Below are 27,868 nucleotides of genomic sequence, written 5' to 3' on the forward strand. Positions count from 1 at the left end.
AACTAATTGTCATTAATTTAAAGAAATATGTGGTTGACTGAATTGGAAAACAATATTGCTTTAAATTTGGAATAAAAGCAAAACAGAAAAATTAAGATATATATTTATCATAAATGCTCATAATTAAGAAATACAAGTTGTTATAGACATATGAGGAAGCAGGCAGGAGACATTTAAGATATGAAAAGAATGGCTGAGTACTTTCAAAATCTTGGAGAATTTATGTCTTTGGCTTAGAACTGGTCTGATAAATTTTCAAAACTTGCTATTTCTTTTCTTTGACATAGGCACTACATTTCTTAATGTAATTGCTGAATCTCAGAACAATGTAAAATATGGGGCATATATACTATGAGATAACTTTAGAAGACTGTCTCTTATTTGCCAGGTACTATGCTGGAAATTTTACAGGTAATAAGGAATCTGATAGAGCTAGTTGTGAACTGAAGTAAAATAAGACCAAGAAAAGTAACTTAAGACTTAGAATTATATCTATGTGTGCATATGTGACATATAATAATGAAAGAAAGAAACGTTGGATTTACAAAGTCCCCAGTCCACTGGAAGAAGGGAAGAAAGGGTGGAAAGTAGGGGGAGGGGAGAAAGAAAGGAGAGTGAGAGAGTAAAAGTTAAAGAAAGATCTTTCAGGTACATTCCTTCAGCCAGCAGTGACAAGTCAGTGATTGCTAAAGACAACCAACAAATACCCCAAAGGACATTCTAGACTCGAATGCGTGTGTTTAAGGTGTCTGGACTGGAGTAAATCTTACTATCTTAGGTTCACAGTATGAATTGACTTTTTGCTAAATGAATGAGGTACTGAATACATTTGCTAGTGCATCATTTTAATACATATATATATATAGAGAGAGAGAGAGGGGTTAGAAACACACTTCATTCACTGACTTTGTGCAAATTCTTACAAAATGGCTGCAGATATATCCAGGTAAAGTCTCCTTATATAATTTCAAAACAACATTTAGCTCATTCAAAATGAAATAGTAATGAGGACTAGGACAGATTTTAAAAGGAATGGTTTGGAGTGAGAAGGATGGGACGAATTGAGACAGTAGCACTGACATATATACACTGCTGCTGCTGCTGCTGCGAAGTCGCTTCCATCGTGTCCGAATCTGTGCGACCCCGTAGACGGTAGCCCGCCGGGCACCCCCGTCCCTGGGGTTCTCCAGGCAGGAACACTGCGGTGGGTTCCCATTTCCTTCTCCAATGCATGAAAGTGAAAAGGGAAAGTGAAGTCGCTCAGTCGTGCCCGACTCTTAGTGACCCCATGGACTGCAGCCCACCAGGCTCCTCCGTCCAAGGGATCTTCCAGGCAAGAGGACTGGAGTGGGGTGTCATTGCCTTCTCCGCATAGATACACTATCATGTGTAAAATAGCTAGCTAGGGGAAAGTTGTTGTAGAGGAGAAGTCTCAGCTCAGTGCTCTATGGTGACCTAGAGGGGCAGGATGGGGGTGACTAGGAGGAAGGTTCAAGAGGGAGGGGATGCATGTACACATGTAATCGACTTACTTTGTTGTACAGCAGAAACACAGCGTTATAAAGCAATTATACTCTGATGTTAAAAAATGACATAGGGATAGTAGCTAGCTTTGGGGGAAGGTATGGATTGTGGCTGGGTTGCTAGATGGGTGGAAGGGAATTTCTGAGGTGTTGAGAATGTCCCGTCTTGACCAGAATGAGAGCTGCATGCATGTTCACTTGGAAATATTCATTAAACTGTGCTTTATATTTTAAAAATAAAAGGAATATGGGTATTTAGAAGCATTTCTGATAGGTTCTCCATTGAAAACATATTCATTCTATTTAAGAATGTTCAGTTAAGTTAAATCTATAGCAGGTTTGCTTTTTTGTTACCATGGTTAAATAGAAAGATCAATATAGCAAGATCTCTGGCTTCAAGAGTAACCTCTAGAGGAGGTGACTGAGAGGTAGACAAATTAATAACATAAAAGAGACAGAGAAAAGTTATGTAATAGGAGACAAAAGTATGATGGACAGAGAATTTCTGTAATGGGACACAAATTAGTACAGGGCATCTAGTGGTAGCTTTGCTTTCTACTTGCTTTAAGCAAATATTTCCATATCTACACTTCAGTTTCTTCATAAATTTAAAAAAAAATGACAGAATAAGTGGACTCTAAGATCCATTTAAAGCCAGGGAACATGTAAACATTTCTAATAAGCAAGATATAGGTGTGACAAGATATTATGGAAAAAGAGGGCTACTGGCTTTGCCTTAAATTATATATCATACTAACATCACTGTTTTTATTAAATTATATGTCGATTATATTATATGTGATGATCTGAGAACAGGAACTGACAGAAAGATGGAGTGGGTTTTTAAATACAGCAAGTGACTCCAGACTTTGCTGCCGTAGACATGTTAGCTAATGAGTTTATGATATTTTTCTAATAAAAGCTGTCATATGCAACCTACTTTTATTTTTTAAAATCTGGGAATATAACTATGAACTAGGTGGAGATTCAGAAAATGTTTACTTGATCATTTAAAGAACTTTAAAAGTGGACTATATCTAGATATAGGTAGTTTGTGATTGGTGGGTTAGAGAAGCTAGAGCCGTCAGAGGAACTTGCATAACAGATTCACAATTGAATCAGATGTAGGTTTCTTCCAACTGTGAGATTCTACTCTTCCTTGAGTATAGAAGAAAAGGCTTAATCCTGAAAGGCTTAAGGGTGAATATGGAGAGGGAGTAGAAGGGCATTCAAGGTGTAGGGAGCTTTGGGAGTAAATGCAAAGAAACTTCCCATACAAAGGTATTTAAACATCACTCTATGCAAAAGTGAAAGTGAAAGTCACTCAATCCTGTCTGACTCTTTGCGACCCCATGGACAGTAGCCTGCCAGGCTCCTTTGTCCATGGAATTCTCCAGGCCAGAATACTGGTGTGGGTAGCCATTCCTTTCTCCAGGGATTGAAGCCAGGTCTCTCGCATTGCAGATGGATTCTTTACTGTCTGATCCCATCAAATATGTAGACTTTGAAAGTGACATGTTGATAGCAATGCTTCTACAGGGTAACCCTTGAGGCAAGGTGAAAAAGAATCTGAGCGACAGTCATCACCCACGGGACTATGACAATGTCTCACTAGGTTATGGGATGCCTCACAAGGACTGTGACCAATAGTAAATAAAATTGCATCTGATAATAATCTGTTTATGTAAGTTATATTCTGTAATGCTTTCCTGGAGAGGAATGATTTCTATTATAGCTATCATGCCAGAAACCATATACAAACCAGAGCTGACTTTGGCAGTAGCTTACAGTAGTCTACTAATAATGACATAATCATAGTGACCTTAAATTTCTGTTTATTTTTTATATGTGATTTTTACAGTAATATTTCCAAAAATTTTATATACAATATTAATATTTTTAGTGGGTAAGAATAAAAAGCATGGTTACTGCAACTCTTAAGTGTTTGTAATAATCACTTATCTTAGTGATTATTCAAAAAAATGATCAAATTGAAAACAAGTGATTACTAAAGTAAAATGTAGAACAATGCTACCCATATTCAAGTTACAGGGTTACATTTGATATATTTTTAAAATTTAATAACAAAGTAATTTTTACTTATGATTGCATTTTAATAGTATCCGCTCTCTTGCCTAATAAATGTAAGTTCCAGTGGTCTGGAAACACAACCAAAAGTCTTCAAAAGCAATTTTCATGGTTTTGAAACTAGTTATTTTGTCTTCTCTTGTAAAATAATACAGCATATCTGATATGAACCCACATACCCACTTATAAAATACAGGGAGGCACATACAAGTGTGTGGATATGTATGGGAAGAACTTCCTTCATGTGTCTCAGTGCGTGAACACTTTGAGAGGTATGAAAGTAGAGATAGTAAGATCTATTTGAAACCTACTGCAATTCTCTGCTAGTGTAAGACATCTCTTTCTAATAAAAACGATGATGTAGCAGAGTCTACCAAGTCTGATACTCTATCTCTCGTCTCTTTGCACATGTTCGTCATTCCTTACAATATAACCTAAGTATTATGAATCTATTTAATAGGTGAGAAAATTGAAGTTAAATGATTGCTAATATCAGACACAGTAAGTAGCGAGTTTTTTCCTTCTGAACAAAAAACGGGATCGATTGAATCAGAATAATAACAATGGAAAAATAATGGAGTAAGGATTCACATATTCAGATTAATGTCAATTAATGAAAAGATTGACAGGAGGGAGCCGTGAGATACCCAGCAAATTCAGCAAACTAGGTGACATGGGTTTGATTTCAATATTGTGCAATATCAGATTTTTCATATGTCTATGACTCTACAAAAACATTTTCATTTTTTGAAATCAAAGTTTTAAGCTTCCTGTTGCGTTTTATAAGTACAACTCAAAGTAAAAGTTTTACCATCCTTCGTCATTATGGGACAAAGAAATCTCATCACTGTGTAGGTTCATCAGTAAAAACTTGGTGTTGGGTATACATTCAGTAGTACGTATAGAACGATAATCTAAATAACTGTTTTTCATTGTCATAATCTCTATTCTCTATAGCAGAACAGTTATAATAGAAGAGAAATAGCCTTGACTATCCCAGCAGGGGGGAAATTTGAAAAGTCCAAATTATTAAAGAATTTGGACATTCTCCAAATGTCTATTCTCCAGAATATTGGAGATTCTTCAATAATGGACATTCTCCAGAATGTACTATTCATTCTGTTGGTCTATCATTACACAAAAAACCTCAAGTGAAAAAAATAATGCGACTATTTTATACATGACTTTATAGAAGAGACATCTATTTTTAAAAGCAATGGATCTGTTCAATGATAACTGGCATATTTAGGCTTTCATTATTTTGTCACTTTCCCTTGTGTTTTCTGTGATGTTTGTGCAAATGATTTTATATTTTGTAAAAGTTATGCTAAACACAAAGTAATCCAGTGGTTCAAATAATCATTTCTTTTCATTGCCTTCATCCAAAAATGTTCACAGGGTATTATCTTAATAGGAATTCTCATATGCATTTTAAGGAGAGTTTTAACTTTAAAATGAAGATGTGACTATGGAGTCATGGAATGATATTTTTTCTTCTTCTTAATTATTTCTATTTTCTTTTTTTCTACAAAATGATAATTAATTTTCTTATAAGGATTAAAAAATTTAAACAGAAAAGAAGGAGGGGTTTTACTGGTTTCTAAGAGGACTCTGAGAAAACTCCTAGGCTTAAGGTCAGGTGTTCTGGCATCAGTTACTATCTCTGCCCCTTAAGATTGGTGATTTTTTTTTTTAAGTCAAAAAAATCTCTTTTTGCCTCTGGATCTTAGGATATAAAATAACAACAGTATTAACTATGTCAACTGGTTGTCATGAGAAATAAACTGCATAATGCTTGGGAATTATTTTTGGGGTTGTAAATGTACAAATAAAAGGCAATGTTAAGGTGTCTATCTCCTCTTTTAATGAGCAATCCTTCTGAATGCATCCCAGGGTTCCTGGGAGAGTAGATGGTAAAAGGAACAAGATGAAATGGATGGTTTAGAAGATTTTACCCAAGTTGGAAAAGTGATATTTTCCTGTTGCAGAAGATGACATGGCAGAAGGGGACACCAGGGGTGACTGGTTGCCAGTATCCTGCAGCCCTCCAGTAGAATGGGAGCGTAACCACTCTTTGCCTTCCTCTTGGTTGGCCTGCCGAGACGATGGGGTGTATCTGCAAAACAGCACAGCTAAGACACTTCAGCACATCTGCAAGGGCAAGGCAATATCAGGACGAGAAAACAATTGAGAGGAGCTTACTATTCAGACTGAACAACATTCTCAAACAGATTGAATTTAATTATAATTGCTTAGTTCTTCCAGATGATTTGACACCATCTGTTTGAATCTCACAGGAAAAAAAAAATAAAGGATTTTGAAAAGAAAATTATGTTCCTGTGAGATATGTGGTTGAAAATCATAAGCAACGAGCAGACAGCCAGGTTAATTGAGAAGGGCACAAAAGCATGGTGTTTAGAAGGGCGTGAAGAGGGTGAAAACAGAAAGTAAATATGGTAGACAGTAGCTGGCCAGAAGCCAAAGGAATTGGAAGGATGGTCACAATAAGACACAGGAAACAGAACACAAAAGACAGATCTTTTTTAAAGGAAAGGGAAAACATTTATTTGGTTAAAAATGCCACTTGACACCATGTCTGGATTTTTTTTTTTAATGGAAAGAGAAATAAGCTTCCTTTATTGGAAAATATTTTTCTGGAACAAAATCTTAAAATGGAATATTTACAAACTGTTTGCTCTTGCTAAGAAACTGGAGAGAAGGAGGATAATAGATAAAGATCTAATAGGCCAGTATTCACTTTCGCCAGAGTAAGTAAATTCTTAGTTCCAAATAGCAGTCAACTTATCATGTTCGTATAGTGTCATATCTCTAGTAATAGTTCATTCCATATCTTCTCATTAGATAGAAGTGTACAGTAAAAGATAGCCATACATTAAATTTTCATTTTATATTTTTTATGAACTTAATAATTATTTTGATATTATTATGAAATACTAGCCTAATTTATGTCTGTACTGATTTGATAGATATCAGCACTTCTGAAAAACAGGAAAAAAAGCTCTTCTGAGTTTTTACCAGAAGGATTTCTTAAAAATTATCCCTTAATTACACTATTTGTCCTCTGATGATGAAAATAACTTTTCTTTGATTCAAATTAGAGCATCCTGCAACCTTTCAACATTCATTTGGCCACATGTGCAGACTATAGGGGTTGAGGCTTTTGTAGGCATATGCCTCCAAGATACAAACATTAGGGAAACTGATTTTATTCTTCAGAAGTGAGCTCTGAATTCTACTAAAATTGCTGCCCCCCAAATAATGTCTTTTACATCACATTTAATTTACTGAGTTTCGGCCTCTACCAAAACTTCTACCTGAGGGCCATCTCACCAACTCCTCAGGCCAGAGAAAACCTCAGGATTAAGAGTGAGTTGACCCTTGATGTCAGGTGCTTCTTTGCAAAGAAAGAAAGAGGCAGAGAGACAGCACACAACGTTTACGTAACAACAGAGAAAGGCAGCGATTGTGCTGAGAGAAATATATACCTTAGTCCCTTTTTGGGTAGTGTATTTCTGTCAAGCTGCATGCTGTTAAAACAAAGAAAACCCCTAAGGACATAATGTAAACAAACCCTCCAAACTATACATCCAACATCAATGACTCTGTTTGAAATCTGTTACACAAAATAAGGTTTTCTTTTTTTGTAAAAACATATTTAATGCTTAACTCATTGGAAAAGGCCAACCAAAGATTTCACTGTTGTAACTCATTCAATGATAACTTAGTGACAGGTCTATTTGAAGATAGATTAAGTTATATATTAACATACTTCTCCTCTAGATTCTATTTACCTAGTGTTAACATGGTAGGTTTTCCTTCCCCATGCAAATGACTAGATTTCTGCTATGATTTCACATGGAAGAGAATCATAGAGGAGGAATGAGAAAGATCTCTGCCTAAGTTAAAGTGGCATGTTCCGACAGACAGAGATATAATAAATCCCCTTTCAATACTTATTTTTTGTATTTAAATGATCTTCAGTAAAAATAAAGGCAGATATATTCCTATTCACAGAAAAAGAAGAGAAATATATAACTGCTTCAAATGTAATCCTTCTAGCATCATTTATTTAGATATTTTAATACAATTAAACTATGCTATCTTTTCAAATTATAAATCGGAGGTTTAAAAGGCTATGAGTTTTCAATGTCTATTTTAAAGAATTCTCAATTGGTTCTAAAAAGGGAAGAAAGAATGTGTCTGGAGAAAATGAGAAGTGGCCTCCCTAAAAACAGAGGAAGAGGGTGTCAAGAATTAAGTGGGACGAGTCTAGGAATTTCTGTTATAATCTCCGGCATATGGATAACCAAATAATAAAATTAATTTGGATTTTCAGGATGATATCTGTTTCATTAAACTTCAAATGTCAAAATTGAATACACAGGATATGCACATGAGGATGATATAACATGAATGCCAACACAATGACTTGAAATTTAATCACTAAAAATCAAAGCTAAAATGTTTTCTTCTATGGGTACTCCATTAAATAGCACTGCAATAGAAAGAATCCAAAGGCATTATCTTCTTTTACTTTATGTACTGGGAATGTCCAAATAGGGTAATCGCACAATTATGTAGAGGCCAATTCTAGTGTGTATCTTGACTCTAGATGTATTCTTAGTACATCTGTATTTTTAGTACAACAGAAAGGAATCATACTGAACAACTACACGAGTACTCTAAATATATACTACAACATGCTGAGGCACTGATAGCGTCGTAAGCTATTTTAAAGATTATCTCTTTCATATGTATGAATTTATTAAATTTTAACATCACAGAGAACAGTGAAAATAGGCATTGTTTTGCCCATGTTATTAACTGTGTAAACATTATGTGTTTGTATCATACAGAGAATTTAATGAAAGGAAAATCAGAAAATAAGTTTACCAATAAAAGTTAAAATTTTAAGTAGAAATATCTGTTTGAACCTGGATATTAATGATTTTATAAAATAGACACTTATCACAAATGCTGAAAGGCTAAAAACTCTTATGTCTGCAGGAGCCAAGAGGGCAATGGGAATAAATGAAGTAGAAATGTTAGCAGTCTGAAGAGGACAGGCAGAGTTTGTCTGAAGCCAGTAAATGTGGTACAGGATTTTAAAGTCAGGGTAGCTGGATCTGACAGTAAAAAACAAGCCAGATGTTTTTAAAGTTGGCTACAACTTTAAATTTTTTAAGGTTTGCTTTGGTCACAAAAAACAAAATGTACAAAACAAATGTGAACTAATTATAGCCAAAGGCTGCTCTGATCTAGAACAGTTAGAAGAGAAAACTGTTATATTTTAAATAATTTGTTTATGATACTTTAATGAGAAATTTAGACCAAAATTAAAATCTATATGAAAAGCTATTTATTTAATAGTATTAGAATAATAAATATCAATAAAGTCTTCTGAAATTGTAGATCAACAGAAAAGTCATTAACTTACATACATCTCTATTATATCTTTCTAATTACTTTGTCTAAAATATTTAGACTTTGGCACGTTTATTTGGCTTCCTTAGTGTTCCCAACATTATGTGGACTATGTAATTAAGCCAGGATCTCTGATAGGATCTAATTTTCTCTTCAAGGGATCATATAGTTCTTGGGTGTACTTTAAAGGATTAGAATGGATTGCTGGTTGCTTGCAATTTTGTTCACAAGAAAAAAAAGTACAACTTCTTATATCAAAAATTATTTCAATCAAGTAATTTATTGGAAGAAACTAGTTAATGTTTATATTGTATACCATAACTATGAAGATAATTTGCTTTTTCACAGTTTAATAGTCATGAATAAATCTTACTAAGAATAAAAGGTAAAAATTTCATCTCTTCAAAATTAGTTTTAAAATTTAGTTTAGAAAAATTATTTATCTATTTATACCAGAACACATCCATCCGCAAAACTGGTCTAGTTGAAGACTGAAAACCAAGTTTAAAAAGAAGATTTGTTTAAAGGGAATAATTAACTGTATATTTGTCAGTGTATTTCCATAGTTAAATATATATATATATATATATATATATACACACACACTGACTTCTGCTAGAATACAGATCAAAGTAAAATATTAACACATTTATATTGCAGCTATAAAACTCAGCAATATTACCAACTAGATTTGTTTTAGAGTTACTTGGTTACAAATAATTACTCGACCACTTCCTGTGTTTTAATGTATGAATGCCAAAGAAATGAGTTGATGGCTAAATGGTCAACGTGTGGTCATACTCATGATGAAAATACTCAGTGTCTTGGAAGGTGAGTGCTGCTAACAAGTGGCCTACTTGCAGTGAGCCATGTTTGAGGTGGTATGTCATTATCAACGATAGACTGAATAAAAGTTTGTGAAAGTTATCAGGCATTTTCAGTGACCTGTGGCACTTTCACAAATAACACAATTCAGATATACAGCCAAGGGCATTTCTGAAAACTTTAGGTGTGCCAAGAAACAAACAGCAGTAAGTTCATCAGGGAAAACCAGGCAGGTTTAAGATACATTCCTGGGGAAAAGAGTCAGTACCAAAATATCTGAGAAAGGATTTTTTTAGGGAGGAGAATCCAGAGTCTTCTTGGCGAACAGAGATGCTTTCTCTTAAGTATATTAGGTAAGGAATGCCTTCGTATGGTCATTTTAAGTTTAAAGGAAAACTAATTAATTAAGTCAATGAGAAATATCTTGTAATGTAGTTTAAAAAGCGCCTAATAAAAATGTCACTAGAGTGTAATTTTGTCTAAGAATTCATATCTGACAACTGATCTTTTTTTTTTTCCAATTCAACTAGGGTTCCTAGCTATCCATTTGCTATTTTCCCAAAGAAATGCTAATAAAGCCACCTGAACATTTCACTCTGGGCATAATTGTAGAATCCATTTAGATTTGATCTTTCAATATGCTTAAATCATCCTAAGAAGCTATGTTGTCCTGGAGCTCAAGCTAAATCATTGCTGTGTCCTTGAGAAAACATCATTCAATACATAAAAACACGCTTTTAATTTTATTTAAATTGGCTAGTGGGTGCATATGTATGCATCATACCAAGAAACTAACTAGTCAATTTTTTATGGATCCTTAATGGTTTTCACCTTCTGCAAATGTGGTAGTAACACCAAATAAAAGGCCCAGTATCAACAATCCGACATCCCTTTGCAAAGTGGCACTCTCACTGAAATTTAAAAAAAAAACAAAACAAAACTGAATGCAGGGTAGGGGTAGGTACAGTGTGGGAAGGAGGGAGGTGAAGACTTCAGCAAGGCCTCCAGGAGAGCTCACCTTTCTGAGAGAGTAGATCTCACACTACCAGTTCTCATGAGCAGGCTCTGCACCTCGTGAGTGCCTGTGGTCAGTCCAGACAGGGAGCCATGGTGGCTGAGGGGGAGGTCAATGGACTCAGAGCTCGTATGGAGGCTAGTCATGGACTGGTAACTCGGAGTGTCCTTGCTGCCAGCAGAGGAACTGCTCAGATTGGCAGCCCACACGAGACCACCTGATGTGAAAGAGTGAACCGATGCTGGGCTGGACGCCAACGAGTGGCTTAAGCTTATAACGTCTGCAGTGAGGTCTGAGGGTTTATTGAAGAGAGGGCTGCTGCTGCCACTGAGCCCACCAGCACTGCCCAGGCTGCCCGTACCAGACGACGGCGACTCCAGACTGCCTTGCCGCGCTAGTGTGGTACTGGGACTGGGCATTACAGAGGAGGATTTCACACCCTCAGTATTAGGCGCGGAGGCAGGTTTGCCACCTGCCTTGGCACCAAACAACCTAAAAGAAAAACAAATAACAACTTCAGTTGTTCCGAGAAACTGACATCCACATTTAATACTTAGGGTTATAGTACATAGAGCCAAGCGTGCTCTGGTGGATGGGCCACCAAGCACTTCCTGTCTCTATGTTAATGAACTTGATAAGCTTGAACTTCCTAATCTCTCTCTCATATTGCCATAGGGGTAAACTGGTACTGAGCTGCCATCCCGCTGATGGGGGCACGTGGGCCACACAGAAGGAAGGATAAGCCAAACATCAAAGTCCCTGGTTTCCGCAGTTAAGTGATCATGAGAGTTTTTTGCAAAATTAAGTAGTTTGCATATACTTGCTGCCTATTTATAGAACCATTATAATGAAACAACTTCTACGCATTTGGTATATAATATGAAATTATTTTTCTTTTCTTTTTTTTTCCTTCATGTTGTCGGCTTATTCAAAATCTAGAAGGAATGCTTAAGGCAAAGTTTAGGAGGCTGTGTTGTAGGGGGCCTAAGTGACTGTCAGAGAGGAGTTGGTTAGAAACAACATTGGATACTGTCGGCAACATGTCAGTATGTCTGCAGTTTCCCCAAGAAAGGCCAAAGGGTCAGATGTCAGTTGCCAGTGCTATTCCAATACATATTTATAATACTGATTTGAAACGTGGTTGGTGCTAAATTAGATGTTGGAGTTTCTTCAGAAAACATTTTAGTTTTGTAAATGAAGCAGATGACATAATTGAATTTATGTAAATATGGAAATAAAGTGTGATATGAAAAATGACATAATGATCACTAATTAAGTTGTAATGAAATCATTATTTCCTATAGTGAAATATGATGAATAAGAGAAATTGTTTCATAGGTAATGGGCCACTGGAGGGCACTATTGGCTTTTACTTAAGCAACGGAAATATTTACTCTCACTACAAGTGATTACTCCTTCCAATTCAACATTTCAAAACACCATTTCTTCAGGATTAATAAACAATCATGTATCTGAGATTACTGAAATGTAAAAGTAAATGTTTCAAGACACTCTGTTTCCCAGATATCAAGGCTCTTGGTTTAGTCAGTCTAATAAAAGCAAACATTAACAATACTAAACATAATCATGTAATGGATTATAAATGGACTATAAATCATATTCTATCATTTCATAGATGAGGAAACAGACCCAGAATAATTTAACTGTATGACTTAAATCTTTACCTGTATGTATTTTCCTGCCACTTAAAACACATCAGTATTTAAAAACACTGATATTGGAAAGGAGAACTCCATTTACTGAATATCAAAGACAACCCCCATGCAGAAACCAAGTCCTATAGGTTATTCAAGTCATACCAATGAAAGCTGATGGTGAGTTAGAAAACCTAGCACATTTCTTAGTTATAATCCTATACCAAGTATCGAAAGGTTTTCAAATTCTGTCAATCATATCATACCTTGACTTTCATTAAGATTTCAGGATATGGTGCTACATAAATTGGTCCACTGTGATCCAGTACTGTATAAGGAACACAACAACTTCATCTATGTTCATGATTAGCAACAGCTCATTAAGAGCCAACAAGATAATAAACACTAGAAATGGATACCAATAGTCATAAAGATCTATTTTATTTTGTTATTAACTGTGTAAAGATGAACATCTATTACAAGCTACTATTTCATCACTCCCCCTAGGTACTACCATCTGCTTTTACTCATAAATGCTGTTTGTTTTGCTGTGACAATAGTGAACCTGCAAAGTTGGAGCATTTCTCAAAATGAGCAATATTTTTCCACTAGCTATTTATAGCATCGGCTTCTGAAAACTCATTGTACTCAGAAACTGACTAAGTGTAAGTTATATATATCATACACTGAGGCTATATACATATACATACACACGGAGGATATCCATCTTTTATAGGACAGGCTACGGGACACACAAATATCCTAAGATAAAGCACTATATGTTGTCCCAGCACCATTTTACGCTTTCTTACCTTCGAAATGTTGGTGAGGCGATGTCAGGGTACTTGGACCCTGGCTGCCTGAGCCCTTGTGGCCCACAGGCACTAGCAGATGTGGGGCTGGATTTGGGGGAACCTGACAAAGAAACACTCTCTGAATCTGAGACTGCAACCTTTTCTTTCTCCTTGTCTGTCTGGTTGACCGTGACGGGACTCGAGCGCCCTGAGCCGATCTTCGTGGGTTCTCTCAGTTTCGAGGTGGTGGCACCAGCTGACTTGCTGCTGACATTGGAATCGATACTGCTGGTGCTGGATCTGTGGCCGCCTCGGCCGGGAATGCCACTGGCGCTGGATTTGGACGGGCGGGGCAAGCTGCGGTACTGCAGGGAGGTTTTGGTGCTAACATGCAGCCCAACATCGTCCTGATTCTGTGACCCATCCAAGCTGGTTTTCCTCCCTGCGTTTGACTTGCCAGCAGGGGCAGCAGATCTGGGGCTTTTACCCAGTGTGGCTGAGCCGCTTGTTATACTGGCCCCACTGCTCGTGACCATGGCGGAGCACCCGACTCCACTCGGCTTCTTGAATCCAAAAGAGCCAGTGGCCGTTGGTCTTCCAATGCCCGAGGGCGGCTTTTTCCCCTCATCTCCACTGCTCTTTCCTGCATCTGATGGAGATCTCTGTAGAGATGATCCTTTCAGGGGACTTTTTCCTTTCTCAGAAGCTTTGGCATCATCGGTTTTCCCTAATGAGTGAGAAATATACACATTTATGTGCCTGCACATTGTGATTTCACAATATTTCTTTCAACAGAGTGTAAAATGTGAATACATCTATGTGCGTGCTTAGTTGCTCAGTCGTGTCTGACTCTGCGACCCCATGGACTGTGGCCCACCGGGCTCCTCTGTCCATGGGATTTCCCAGGCAAGAGTACTACAGTGAGTTGCTAGTTCCTACTTCAGGGGATCTTCCTGACCCAGGGGTCGAATTCACATCTGTGTCTCCTGCATTGGCAGGCAGATTCTTTACTACTGTACCACCTGGGAAGCCCAAATATATTTTTTTACTACTTAAATTCCTATTCATTATTTTGGCTCTAAATAGGCATGTATGCAATATATTCAGAAGATTAAGTACAAAGCTATAGAAATATGGCTGTTAGAGGAAAATGACTAGAGATCGAGGAGATAAAATGAAAATGCCTATTTTGCTATGTATTATTGCCTTATAGCTTACAACTCTCTTCCTTTATAAAGATAGCACTTAATTTCATCAAACTAAGTGCTTGAAAAAGAGTTCATCAGATGATTGTATTTGAAGTATCCTGGTACATTAGTACCTCAGGTGGCACTATTTATATGAGGCACCATTTTAAAAATAGGGAGAGAGTCTTAAAAAAAAAAAAAAAGGACGGTACATTTGCAGAAATCTTTTACTCTATTTTTTCATCAAGTCTAATTTGGAAATAATGTTTCAAATCTCCAGCCCTCCAACCCATTAGATTAGTGTGACTTTTCTTGCCTCTTAGAGTGAAACATAGGGGGAGATGTAACATAAATATTTCAAACTTTATAGAAAATCAGAATGAAAGCTATCTTATTTTTTTTAATAAGTTGGCTTATTTTATTTCCACATGACCAGAAATGACTGTGGCAAAATAAAACACTCACCAAGCTGTGATGATACCCTCTAGAGGATGCCTGGAGTGTTGTACTCATGTGGATGCATATGATAAGGCATGTGAAATTTAGACAGAAAAAGAATTTATATGGAGAATTATAAGCATTATATAAATATAAATAATTGTATTTTTGATATAATTATGAAACGCTGCTGTTAAAGACAAGAAAGATCAAATGGAAACAATTTAGCTTAACAGCTGCCAGAAGACCAGCCTACCAGGTGTCTTGAGTGCACTGGTCCCAGTTTTCTGCCTGGAAGGTGCTCCTCCTTGGGCTGACATGCCTCTTCTCCAGGAGCCTGTCTGAGAAACAGCCAGGGACGCTTTCTGCCCCGTCTTCTCAGGGTCTTCAGGAAGTCCAGAGGAAACGCCCTTCCATTTGCCACCCCCATCCCCATGGCTGTCAAAGTCCTCCTCGGGTTTTTTCAGCTCCTCGGCGCTCTCCCAAGGCTCATCTGTTGCAGATCGTTTCTCTGAATCTGTCTTCAGCTGTGAAGAAAATAGGACAGAAGAACTTTGTGCAGAAAAATCTATCAAGTGTGAATTGGGCCCTAGAATGTCCTTTCAGATAATTAGCTTAAAAAAAAAAAAAAAGCAGCAGCAGTGATTTGTATTTCAAAAGAACTCCAAAGATGCCTCTATTTTTATCTCTCTGTTCATTTAAGTTTCATTAATTTTAGTCCTATAATTCTCACTTGCACATATTAGAGAATATCAGAAGAAATGTGTGCAGAAAACTTCAATTAAACACTCCAGAGAGGAAGGCATTTTCTATGTCAAATCTAACAAGGAAAAGTAAGACAAGATAAAACTTACTTATCTAATATTCATTCTCGATTCACCATTCTCAAGAGACTCAGCAATGTATCTCAGAGATCAATATAAAATGAATCACGGACTATCCAACATTAGACAATTCAAAAATCATTTTTGGATTCCTAAACAATTATATCAATATTATAAAGAAAGATATGCAACAGAAGGCTTTCTGGGTTAGACTGAAATCAATTGAAAAAATACATATACGTACAAGCTGCCTCAGTTTAATGTAATTACTTCGGACTAAGAGGCTGTGCTCTATTTTAAAGCAATGTAACATAACTTGGGGAAAAATCTGGCAGAAGCACTGGAGAAGGAAAGGAGGCAGTTCTTACCTGAGTACTCTTTCGGGATGGGACAGTGAGGTTGGAGTAGGAGCTGACGGAGGACGCGGTGTTCAGGCCATCGGCACTGATGTTATCCAGGCTGTCGCTGAGCCCACTGCTCACGGAACTGCTGTCATCCCAGCTAAAGACAGGCAGTGGCAATGGCTAAGCACAGGCTGCACACCGCAAATCGCCCGTATTTCCACTTAACACGTACCACGCATCGGGAGAAGAATTCTTCTTTTTTTTAATCTTATGATGAAAAATACTCACTTTTCATTTTTGGAAAATCATGCTGTTAAGAACTGAGCACAAACCTGAGAATAACCTTATCAAAGGTTTGCTAAGAATCAGTGCCTAGAGCAGATACAGGGGAAATGTTTATACAATGAGTAAAAATAATGTTGAGAGCCGAAGAATTGATGCCTTTGAACTGTGGTGCTAGAGAAGACTCTTGAGAGTCCCTTGGACAGCAAGGATGTCAAACCAGTCAATCATAGAGGAAATCCACCCCAAATATTCATTGAAAGGACTGACGAAGCTGAAGCTTCAATACTTTGGCCACCTGATTTGAAGAACTGATTCATTGGAAAAGACCCTGATGCTGAGAAAGACTGAAGGCAGAAGGAGAAGGGGATGACAGAGGATGAGATAGTTGGATGGCATCACTGACTCAATGGACATGAATTTCAGCAAACTCCTGGAGATGGTGAAAGACATGGAAGCCAGGCATGCTGAAATCCAGGAGGTTGCAACAAGTTGGACATGACTAAGCAACTGAACAACAACAAAAAATATTGCTATTAATACTGCAAAGCATCAGGAAAAAAAAAAAAACATTATACCCATAACCTTTGTTTTTCCCCGAGAAAGCAATCAAGTCATGTAGCATGTAAGAATCCATCCTTTGTGTTAAAAAGAAGAAACACAAGCACACAAAAACTGTGCTTTAGTCAAGAACCAGAAAATCATTGCTCACTCTTTTCTCCTACCAATAACTACTTCCAATGATTTACCCAATCTTGAAGATTGAGACTTATTTTATCATAGCATCCCTCTTGCAATACGTCAAGATTTCTGACCTGGACAACATACAATATTCTTTCATCTGGCCTTCCTGCCTTCAGTGCTTCTCAATAAACTTCACCTGGTAAACTTGGGTCAACGTTCAGAAGTTCACATCCAGCCATGTCAGTCCCTTACTTAATACTCTTCAAAAACTTCTCTTTACAAAAGCTGTAGGTTCCACCGTATAAAGCTCCTGCCCTTCAAGGTGCACAAAGTAATCATTTGGTGCATAAGGAAAGTATCTGAAATTCTGAATAAATCTGTTCTCAATTGAAAGAAGAATAAATAAAATAGGCTATATCAATATTCATGTGGACACTACAATGGGAACCCTCACTCAATCAACATGTCAGATGATGCAGAAGGCATGCAGGCTGACCAGGGTCACCTGATGAGAATGGGAACTCCAGAGAGTAAAGAGGTGAACCACAGCTCTCATTTACTGGCTGGTTTTCAGTCTCCTGTGAAATACTGCTGCTTACCTGCACTCTATTAATTGATTTGTGTAAATTGGGTACATATATCACATACAGACAAGAGTGAAGTCTCATAAAATAGACAAGTGGCTTTAAAAAAAACCATCTGTAAGTAATCCACACAAAGAAGAGACTATGCATAGAGGACAAGCTAACTGCAAAGGAAGGGTAAACTGGTAACTTTTCCTACTCTGCTACGTGTACTTTGAGTCACACCATACATGAAAAATAATAGGGATGGCTTGAGATCACAGAGCAAACTGACTAGAAATGTAATTATCAAGAAGAAAATTTGAATTTATAGAAAATATTGTTATTGATGAGCTGTCCCTAGGTGAGCTACTGACAGCATAAAACATGATGACCAAACACATTTATAAATCATATTATTACCAATAATAATTATATTTTTAATCATAGCAAAAGGGCATTTTGTTCCACTGTAGGAAATACCTGCCATTTGCAGCTGCTCTAATCTTTTGATTATCTTCCCCACATCTTATTTTGATAATTGTCCACATTAGGAGTCTTAGGTTCTCAAGATAGAATTTAAGAAACTCACATTTCCAGATTTCCTTATAAACAGATATGACGTGTAACACAGGGCCTACACATGCAACCGCAGTCACGAATGAGAAAAATAATCTTCTGGCAGAGTAGTAGTCATTCGATTTTTCTCTTATAAACACTGGCAGATATCTGGTCTCTAGTTCCAGGGTTCAGAGGTTCCTGGTAGAGGAAGATGTGATGCCCTAGATCTATGGTCAGCTAAAAGCCTGTGAAGAGCCTCATTATTCAATCACCTCAATTATTCCAACAGCCTTTTTATATCACTTCATTCCTTAAATTAGATAGAGTGTGTAGTTTGAAACTAAGAGCCTCTATCAATAATTCATAATTTTAAAAATAATATTCCTTCTTTCATATATCCTCTAAATTTTTTTAATGTTTATATATGCTATACAATACATATACTGGGTTTCCCAGGTGGCGCCAGTGGTAAAGAACCTACCTGCCAATGCAGGAGACATAAGAGACGCAGGTTTGATCCCTGGGTCAGGAAGATCCCCTGAAGGAGGGCATGACAGCCCACTCCAGTATCTTTGCCTGGAGAATCCCATGGACAGAAGACCCTAGTGGGCTATGGGCCATAGGGTCGCAAAGAGTTGGACATGACTGAAGCAACTTAGCATAGCATAATACGTATATTCTCATAGGAATGTGTGCATATAATTATAAAATTTTAAATATACATACTTGAGCAACTACTTGTCTATTTAAGTAGTTATTTAATTAGATTAAGCAATTACTAACTGCTATCTAATTAAGCAACTACTTATCAGATTCCTTTAAAAAAACATATGGTTTTCTGGATTATATGGCCCTAGACTACTTCTTTGGAGAAGGCAATGGCACTCCAGCACTCTTGCCTGGAAAATCCCATGGATGGAGGAGCCTGGTAGGCTACAGTCCATGGGGTTGCTAAGAGTCGGGCACGACTGAGCAACTTCACTTTCACTTTTCACTTTCATGCACTGGAGAAGGAAATGGCAACCCACTCCAGTGTTCTTGCCTGGAGAATCCCAACGACAGGGGAGCCTGGTGGGCTGCCGTCTATGGGGTCGCACAGAGTCGGACACGACTGAAGCGACTTAGAGGCAGACTACTTCTTCAGCTTAAACTCTCCATCCCCTGCCTGACTGTGTGCACTCTGACTTAGAGCTGCATTCAGTTCCCATCACCATCACATTGCAACTTCTGCCTTTGACCAAGTTACCCTTTGGCCTACTTGACTACCTCATACTTGCCTTATAAAGCAATTCGAGCAACTATGTTCAGGAAAAGCTAGGTAGCTTCCTCTCTGCATTGTCATCATACTGATGCACAGACTTACAGGACTGGATGCAGCACACCGTTTTACAAATCTACAGAAATGTGTATAAATGGATCATTAGCCCATGAGTTTTCTGAGCACAGAACTGTGTGATAGTTTTCTTTGAATTTCTACTATTTGGCAATTTCTACTATATGGCAATGACTGACGTAAATGTTGAATAAATTCTCATGTTTTATTCAGATTAAAAGAAAGAAAATTACAGAGGTAATCTTTCATACTCATATGAAACTTTCACAATATATTAAGTACTCAAAGAAAATTAAACAAAAAGGAAATTTTACCTGTTTTAAAAATGAATCCTTTTAAGGTAACTATTTCTCTGGCAAGGAAGATAGAATCAATATTTCTAACTATAGCTTTCACCAATGTAAATCCTAGCATTTGCAATTCAAAGTTAAATGCAACAACTCTTACGGAATTAAAAAAAAACACTTGTGTTTTAAAGCCATTTAAAGTCTCAAATGATCACAATGGCTTTGTGCTTAAAATAATATAAATGAGAGAATCCAAAATAAGATATCAAGTTTCAATCTTGCAACAGAAAAATTTAAAAATATATCAAATTAAGAAATATCATAGACATGAACAATCTGAATTTATCTTGGTATAATGGAAAGAACAATGGATTCCTAAAATTAAAGTTTTTCACGTGAGCCTTTATTAAAGGCACATAGCTAGTCTTGCTATTCTGATCTTCCTATCTCACAGGGTAGCATGGGAAGAAAATGAATCATTTATATGAACCATTTTATAATACTTTATACTTTACCATCTCCTCAAACTGCTTTACCTCCAATATCTCAAATGCTGCAGTCTCATTTTTTGATCACAATCTTCCATACTTCTAGCATTCTAAAATCTACTGATTCCTAATTTTTAAGACTATTTGATAGCTACTTCCTGTGTGGGCTTCCTTGGTGGCTCAGAGGGTAAACATCTGCCCACAAAGCGGGAGACCTGAGTTCGATCCCTGGGTCAGGAAGATCCCCTGGAGAAGGAAATGGCAACCCACTCCAGTATTCTTGCCTGGAGAATCCCATGGATGGAGGAGCCTGGTATGCTACAGTCCACGGGGTCGCAAAGAGTCGGACATGACTGAGCAACTTCACTTTCACTTTTCCTGTTGTCTACTTTTAATGGCCTTCTCATGTTTTTTAAGCCACTGATCTCTTTACTGAATGATGCAGGATCCAAAGATGCTGGAACAAAAGGACTGCTAAAGTGAGAAGTACTCTATTCTAGCTCTTGCCACCACAGTGGTCTTCCATACCTGTCTTGACTTTGTTAATTAAACATGTTTTCCCTATTACTATTTTGGAAAATGACAACAAAGTCAATTAATGAGAATGACTAATATAAAAATATTATTATATATTTGTATAATATGTAATAATACAGATTCAAGTTACCTAACCTCAGGTGATTTCTCAGCTGAAATTAGATTTCTCACTTAGAAATTCTGCCTAATCCAAAAGTGATTTTCTTCAGAGTCCAATGATAAAGCTTTGTTTCTCTCTTCTCTGGATCTCAAAATCTTCCTCCTAGTATTTTAGTGAAACTGCTTTCACAAAGGTCAATAAATCCATGGACTGAGTGCTTACTGTGTGTCTTACTCTTCTAAATACTTAATGCTGCTGCTAAGTCGCTTCAGTTGTGTCTGACCCTGTGCAACCCCATAGACGGCAGCCCACCAGGCTCCTCTGTCCCTGGGATTCTCCAGGCAATAACACTGGAGTGGGTTGCTATTTCCTTCTCCAAAATACTTAATATATATTATCTAATCCCAGAACAAAGCCAAGAGACAGACATTATATAGATAAAGGGGTTCAGGTAGTTTGAATGATGGAGCTGAGATGTGAACTCAGGAATTTTGCCCTAAAACTTGGTCAGCACTTCTCTCCCTTGCCTCCCATCTTCTCACCCCTTGTATCTTGAAATACACCAGTGATGAGCCTTTAGAGGCTCTTTGCAAAGTCTCCCAGTCTTATTTGTGATTCCTTCAAATTTCTCTTCTTTGTGATTCCTTCAAATTCTTCAAAATTCAGAACTTAATCTTAAATCACCTTAGAGATTCTTTCTTGGAAATTTCTTAGTCTCTGACAACTTCAATATCACCTCCATGATGACGATACTCAAGTTTACATCTCTAATTCAGACTTCTTTCTTGATTAATTGATCAGCCTTTCCAGCCTTCCTCTGAACAGTTTCTCAAGGATGTCCTATTCACATCTCAAATTCAGTCTACCTAGATTCCATCATTTCTCTTTAAAAATTCTTCTCCCTTTCAGTTACTGCCTACCTGTTCATCCTTCTTCAAAATATTACTGCTAGTATCTCTCTTCTCTCACCTGGATTCACTATTAATCAAGTTGTTTCTTATCCTCCAAAGTCTGTCTCAGTTACAGGTGGCATGGCTCTCTCTGCGTTCTGTATTACCAGTCTGTATACTCCTTCCATAAGAGCTTTTAGTAAGAATCTGCTCTTATTCATTAAATGATTAATAAATTATAGCTCCTCTCCTTTGAAGAACTCACTGTGTATTGTGGAGGGCAAACATAAACAGACCATTACAATACAAAATGGCAAGGGTTGTAATAGAGATGAATGGTAAATATGTGGCACAACAACACCCCTACCACTCATTAGAAGAGTTCAAGCATTTCTTCCAGACAGGGATACTGCAGCATGATCAGAGGAAATAAATGTTAATCACTGTATTAGAGCATGTTTCACTTGTTATGCCACTATTTTGGTGTTTTCCCATCTTCTTGGTCATAATCTGGATTACCTGACGTCAGAGACTGTGTGACATTTATCTTCATAATTCTAGCATATAACATGGTGTCAACCATTGAACAGATGATGTTTGTTAAATAAATGAAACAGTTTTACTTTTGAGAATACTGCTTCTATCCAATAATGTTAAGTTAGACTAAATGCAATAATAAATGTAGAATTTGAGAAAAAAAATGTGTTCAACATATTTCTTTGCTAAGTAATCTTAAAGGAACACCTTTTGATTGATGACAACATGATTTTCCTCATCCTAAGGTTCTGTGTTTTGACTTTCATCTTTGGTTTATTAGAACCAGAATTCTCCCTAGGTAGGATGCAATTAATCTTGTTTATTATGGCGTATTTACTTAAGTGAAAAACTCCATAGAATATAGCCTTTTTTAACTGACAAAAATGTTACTCAAATAATTAGCTCCAAGTAATATGTCTCAAACTCAATATATTTTCATCATTGCAGTTTGAATTTCATTAAGATGTTCTAAGAATTCCTGACTATATATTTTTTTTATAAAAGAGAAAGTCTTTATCTCCTCAAAGTTACAGATCTATGGCTCTGCTATGCTTTTTTCGACAAACTAGGACAGTTAAAAAAAATTACAAATCTGAGTATCTTATACACATAGTTTGCATTTACACATTGAGTTATTTCCAGTTTTAAAATACTATGAATAAAGCTGTCAAGAACATTCACATACACTCCATTTATGTGACATTCTAGAAAAGGCAAAATGACAGATATATAGGACAAATCAGTGACTGCCAGTGGATAGGAGTATGGGAAGATCTGTGGTGTCTGTTACCTGACTTGAGGCATATGTCAAAATTCTGAACTATATAAAAATATTATTGTATGTAAAGTTTTTAAAAAGTAGCTAATTAACATGTTGGTAAATCACAATTTGGATATACACTAGATTACTAATCATTCTAAGAAGAAAGTGACTCTTTGGGCATGTCTTTAATATTTATACTTTTACATTTTATTTATTTATTTGGCTGCTCTGAGTCTTGGTTGTAGCGTGTGGGATCTAGCTCCCTGACCAAGGACTGAACCTGGGCCCCTGCACTGGGAGCTCAGAGTCTTAGCCACTGGGCCACCAGGGAAGTCCCAATATTTATACTTTTAAAGATTAATTAATGGCACCCCACTCCAGTACTCCTGCCTGGAAAATCCCATGGACAGAGGAGCCTGGTAGGCTGCAGTCCATGGGGTCACTAAGAGTCGGACACGACTGCGAGACTTCACTTTCACTTTTCACTTTCATGCATTGGAGGAGGCAATGGCAACCCACTCTAGTGTTCTTGCCTGGAGAATCCCAGGGATGGGTGGGCTGCCGTCTCTGGGGTCGCACAGAGTCGGACACAACTGAAGCGACTTAGCAGCAGCAGCAGCATGCCAAAGCCTTTGACTGTGTGGATCACAACAAACTGTGGAACATCCTTAAAGAGATGGGAATACCAGACCACCTGACCTGCCTCTTAAGAAATCTGTATGCAAGTCAAGAAGCAACAGTTAGAAATGGACATGGAACAACAGACTGGTTCCAAAAGGAGTATGTCAAGGCTGTATATTGTCACCCTGCTTATTTTACTTATATGCAGAGTATATCATGAGAAATGCTGGGCTGGATGAAGGACAAGCTAGAATCAAGATTGCCAGGAGAATATCAATAACCTCAGATATGCAGATGACACCATCCTTATGGCAGAAAGTGAAGAACTAAAGAGCCACTTGATGAAAGTGAAAGAGGAGAGTGAAAAAGTTGGCTTAAAGCTCAACATTCAGAAAACTAAGATCATGGCATCTGGTCCCATCAGTTCATGGCAAATAGATGGGGAAACACAGGAAACAGTGGCTGACTTTATTTTTGGGGGGCTCCAAAATCAGTGCAGATGGTGACTGCAGCCATGAAATTAAAAGACGCTTGCCCTTTGGGAGAAAAGCTATGATCAACCTAGGCAGCATATTAAAAAGCAGAGACATTACTTTGCCAGCAAAGATCTGTCTAGTCAAAGCTATGGTTTTTCCAGTAGTCACGTATGGATGTGAGAGTTGGACTGTGAAGAAAGCTGAGTGCCGAAGAATTGATGCTTTTGAACTGTGGTGTTGGAAGACTCTTGAGAGTCCCTTGAACTGCAAGGAGATCCAACCAATCCATCCTAAAGGAAATCAGTCCTGAATATTCATTGGAAGGACTGATGCTGAAACTCCAATATTTTGCCCACCTGATGTGATGAACTGACTCATTGGAAAAGACCCTGATGCTGGGGAAGATTGAAGGTGGGAGGAGAAGGGGACAACAGAGGATGAGATGATTGGATGGCATCACTGACTCAATGGACATGGGTTTGAGAAACTCCAGGAGTTGGTGATAACAGGGAGGCCTGGTGTGCTGCAGTCCATGGGGTTTTGAAGAGTCGGACATGACCGAGTGACTGAACTGAATAACTCAATGAAGCTGGGGATCTATTTTATTTATTTGGCTGTGCATTTGTGGCTCTGACACTCATGTTCACCCCTGGGTTTACACTGAGAAGCAAATATATGTGGTATATATTCATCATCTTTTTTTTATTTTTTGCTTTTTTATGTTGAAGAATTCTGAAATATTAAGTAAATAAATTTTAAAGTAATTTTACAGATATAAAACTAATTTCAGGGAAAAATGCTAGTGCTGTTGGTCAGTAATTTTTCAACACACACCTGCATGATAAGCAAACCCATCATTTTTACACATGATTTAAACAAAGTTGCTGCTGCTGCTGCTGCTGCTAAGTCGCTTCAGTCATGTCTGACTCTGTGCGACCCCATAGATGGCAGCCCACCAGGCTCCACTGTCCCTGGGATTGTCCAAGCAAGAACACTGGAGTGGGTTGCCATTTCCTTCTCCAATGCATGAAAGTGAAAAGTGAAAGTGAAGTCGCGCAGTCCTGTCCGACTCTTAGCGACCCCATGGACTGCAGCCTACCAGGCTCCTCCGTCCATGGGATTTTCCAGGCAAGAGTACTGGGGTGCCATTGCCTTCTCCAGCCATTGGTAAATAACATAGATAACATAATAAAGTGTTCACTCCAGTGCTTGAGTCTGGGGACATCTCCCACATACAGTCCAATACACTAGTTGCATTTAGTCTCTGCAGACACAGACAAGTGTGGAGACTCCCATTTATTCCATGAGTGTCTATTATAAAATGGGGATTTTTTAGTTATAAGTAAGGTGGCAAAAACAGAAAAAACGTAGAGGCTAGAAGAAAAGGGAAACATTCCATGGGTATGTCAGAGGTCCAAGTTAAAAATCTCATGAGATAGTCATACTGAGAAAAATAGGCTGCTTTCTTCCAACCTAAATATAATATATGATAAAGTACAAATATCTGATATATGAAAAATAATAATATATGATAAAGTACAAGTTCTAAGGATTTTACTATATATTTCTTAAGACAAGTAATTTCTTCATGAAAATAAAAGAGGAGTCTCTGTAGTTATCTGTAGGACAACTGGGTGAAAACTTCTGGATATGCTTTCTGTTTCTAAGGCAAAAGTAAATAAGAAAATAAAGGTACTACTTAAAACTCTATCACATTCCAGGATAGCTTTGTTTTCCATTTCCACTGTTTATGCTAATTTACATGATATACATAAAAAGATAACAGTCATCTCAAAACTATTTAGACATAATGATCTTTGCAATAATAATCTTAAAAACACTGACAATCAACTGTTGAGGCTTTGCAGTTTGGTACTAATATGCTAAGTCAATGGTCTTTTCCTCAAAACTAAATGTGCATAAAACCACTTAGACCTATTCCATACATTTTTTTTTTTTTTAAATCAGCAGAACAATGTACTACCTGCCACACTGAGCACTGCAACCACTGAAGTGTAAATTCTACATTACTTCAGGGTCATTGAAAGAAAGCAATGGCGTGTATCTCAACAATGATTCATTCAGCATTTCCCCCGAAAAATATTTTATCACCAAGAAAAAAAAGAATGAGGCATTAAAAAAGATTTTATAATTGGAGAAACCTAAGTATATAATAACATCAATAGACTAAACACAATTTTATGTTTAAAGTAGTCCTTTCAACCTATAACATGAACATGGTCTTCATTGAGTTTTTAAAAAAATGTCCTACTTTCCAAGGTATTCTGTCCTTCCACTGCTCATTAACTCTGCAGTGGAGTATAAGCAACTGGTTTATAATCCAGTTGAAAGGTCATTTCCTCTATGAACGCTTCTAGGATTTCCAAGGACACGTTAACTCTTCCCTGTCTGTATTTACTACCAGTGCGCTTCTACGGTCCTGTAATTTATCTGCTTGCAGTGTAGGTACAGCCACAGGACTGTGGTTGAGGCAAAGAGAGTGGCTTTTCTCGTAGTTTCAGTGTTCAGGCTGGCATCTGGCCCATGATAGGTTCTTAATGTTTGTGGGATAAATCGTGAGTGAAAAAAATGTTGCCAGACACGACTGAAGCGACTTAGCAGCAGCAGCCCATAGCAGTAAACAAAGAATGCTGCAATCATCCAGCCTCTACTGTGAGCCCTGAGGGAACTCGGGAGAGAAACAGCATGCCTTCCCTCAAGCCATCAGCCACCTCAGTGACTCCCCGGCAGTGCACCCCGAGGAGACTCTGGAGGGAAACACAGGATATGGATCCCAAGTAGCTGAGGTACACATTGAAGAATGGGTTCAAAGAGCCCAGCATTTTGCATTTTCTTTTACACAGAAAAGTATTACATTGAGTCACTTGAGATGTCTGGTTTTTCTCTAGTAACAGTAATATTTTGATGTTCTGAATACCTGTGTTTGTTGCAGAAACTCCTGTATATCTTGGCTCCTCCCTTACTTCTTTGGAATAGTTTCTCAAAGCTACTTGAGAGTCTGTATCCCAGACTGAAGTCCTCAGTTTTTTTCCGTGAAATAAAACATAATTGTGGTGACCCAAGGATGAAAGAGCAGATAAAACCAAGGACGGTCTTGGAATGCAGGAACAGAAAAACCAGACCCCTATCATCCTTCCCTCCCCCATGATGTAACTATTAATAGATTTCAGGTCCTCCTGAGCAGTATAACCTGCCTCCCCTCCTCCCCCATAGGGAGAAGGTATTTGCCTTACTCTTCCTCCACTCCGTATATGTGCCTCATCCAATCAGCAAATGCCTCATCCAATCGGCAAATGACCCCTAAGACCCCTATCCCACTCCTTGTACCCTGGATATAAAAGGACCCCTGTTCAACATCGGTTTTCCCTTGAGCTGACCCGCTGTTCTAACAGCATCTCCCACTCTAATAAGCTTTATTTCCCTCTCATTCTGTCTCATGTCTGGAAATTCTTTTCCAACCCGCGCCCAGACCGTGACAATAATTTCAATGCTTAGGTTGTGCATCTTTTTCAAATGACACAATAAATCATCTAGTCTTATAGTCATATACTACAACCTTAATCTATGATTCATTTACTCATTCTAAC

At 37.6% G+C, this 27,868-nt stretch overlaps 1 protein-coding gene across 10 annotated transcripts in view; it reads right to left on the bottom strand.

Annotated features, from left to right (window-relative positions):
* The window catches only part of NAV3 (neuron navigator 3), a 908,237-nt gene that overhangs the window by 86,195 nt on the left and 794,174 nt on the right, over positions 1-27,868 (bottom strand). For 8 of the 10 annotated variants that reach the window (XM_044941915.2, XM_044941916.2, XM_044941914.2 and 5 more), the window contains 6 exons: positions 16,163-16,295; positions 15,227-15,497; positions 13,364-14,072; positions 10,900-11,388; positions 7,118-7,159; positions 5,567-5,727 (listed from right to left, as the gene is read on the bottom strand). In XM_044941915.2, coding sequence (XP_044797850.2) covers positions 5,567-5,727; positions 7,118-7,159; positions 10,900-11,388; positions 13,364-14,072; positions 15,227-15,497; positions 16,163-16,295 — 1,805 coding nt within the window. The remainder of the gene's footprint in view (positions 1-5,566; positions 5,728-7,117; positions 7,160-10,899; positions 11,389-13,363; positions 14,073-15,226; positions 15,498-16,162; positions 16,296-27,868) is intronic. The other 2 variants (XM_044941918.2, XM_044941913.2) reach the window with 2 other exon arrangements.

Source organism: Bubalus bubalis, chromosome 4, assembly GCF_019923935.1.
Source record: "Bubalus bubalis isolate 160015118507 breed Murrah chromosome 4, NDDB_SH_1, whole genome shotgun sequence".
Lineage (NCBI taxonomy): Eukaryota > Metazoa > Chordata > Mammalia > Artiodactyla > Bovidae > Bubalus > Bubalus bubalis.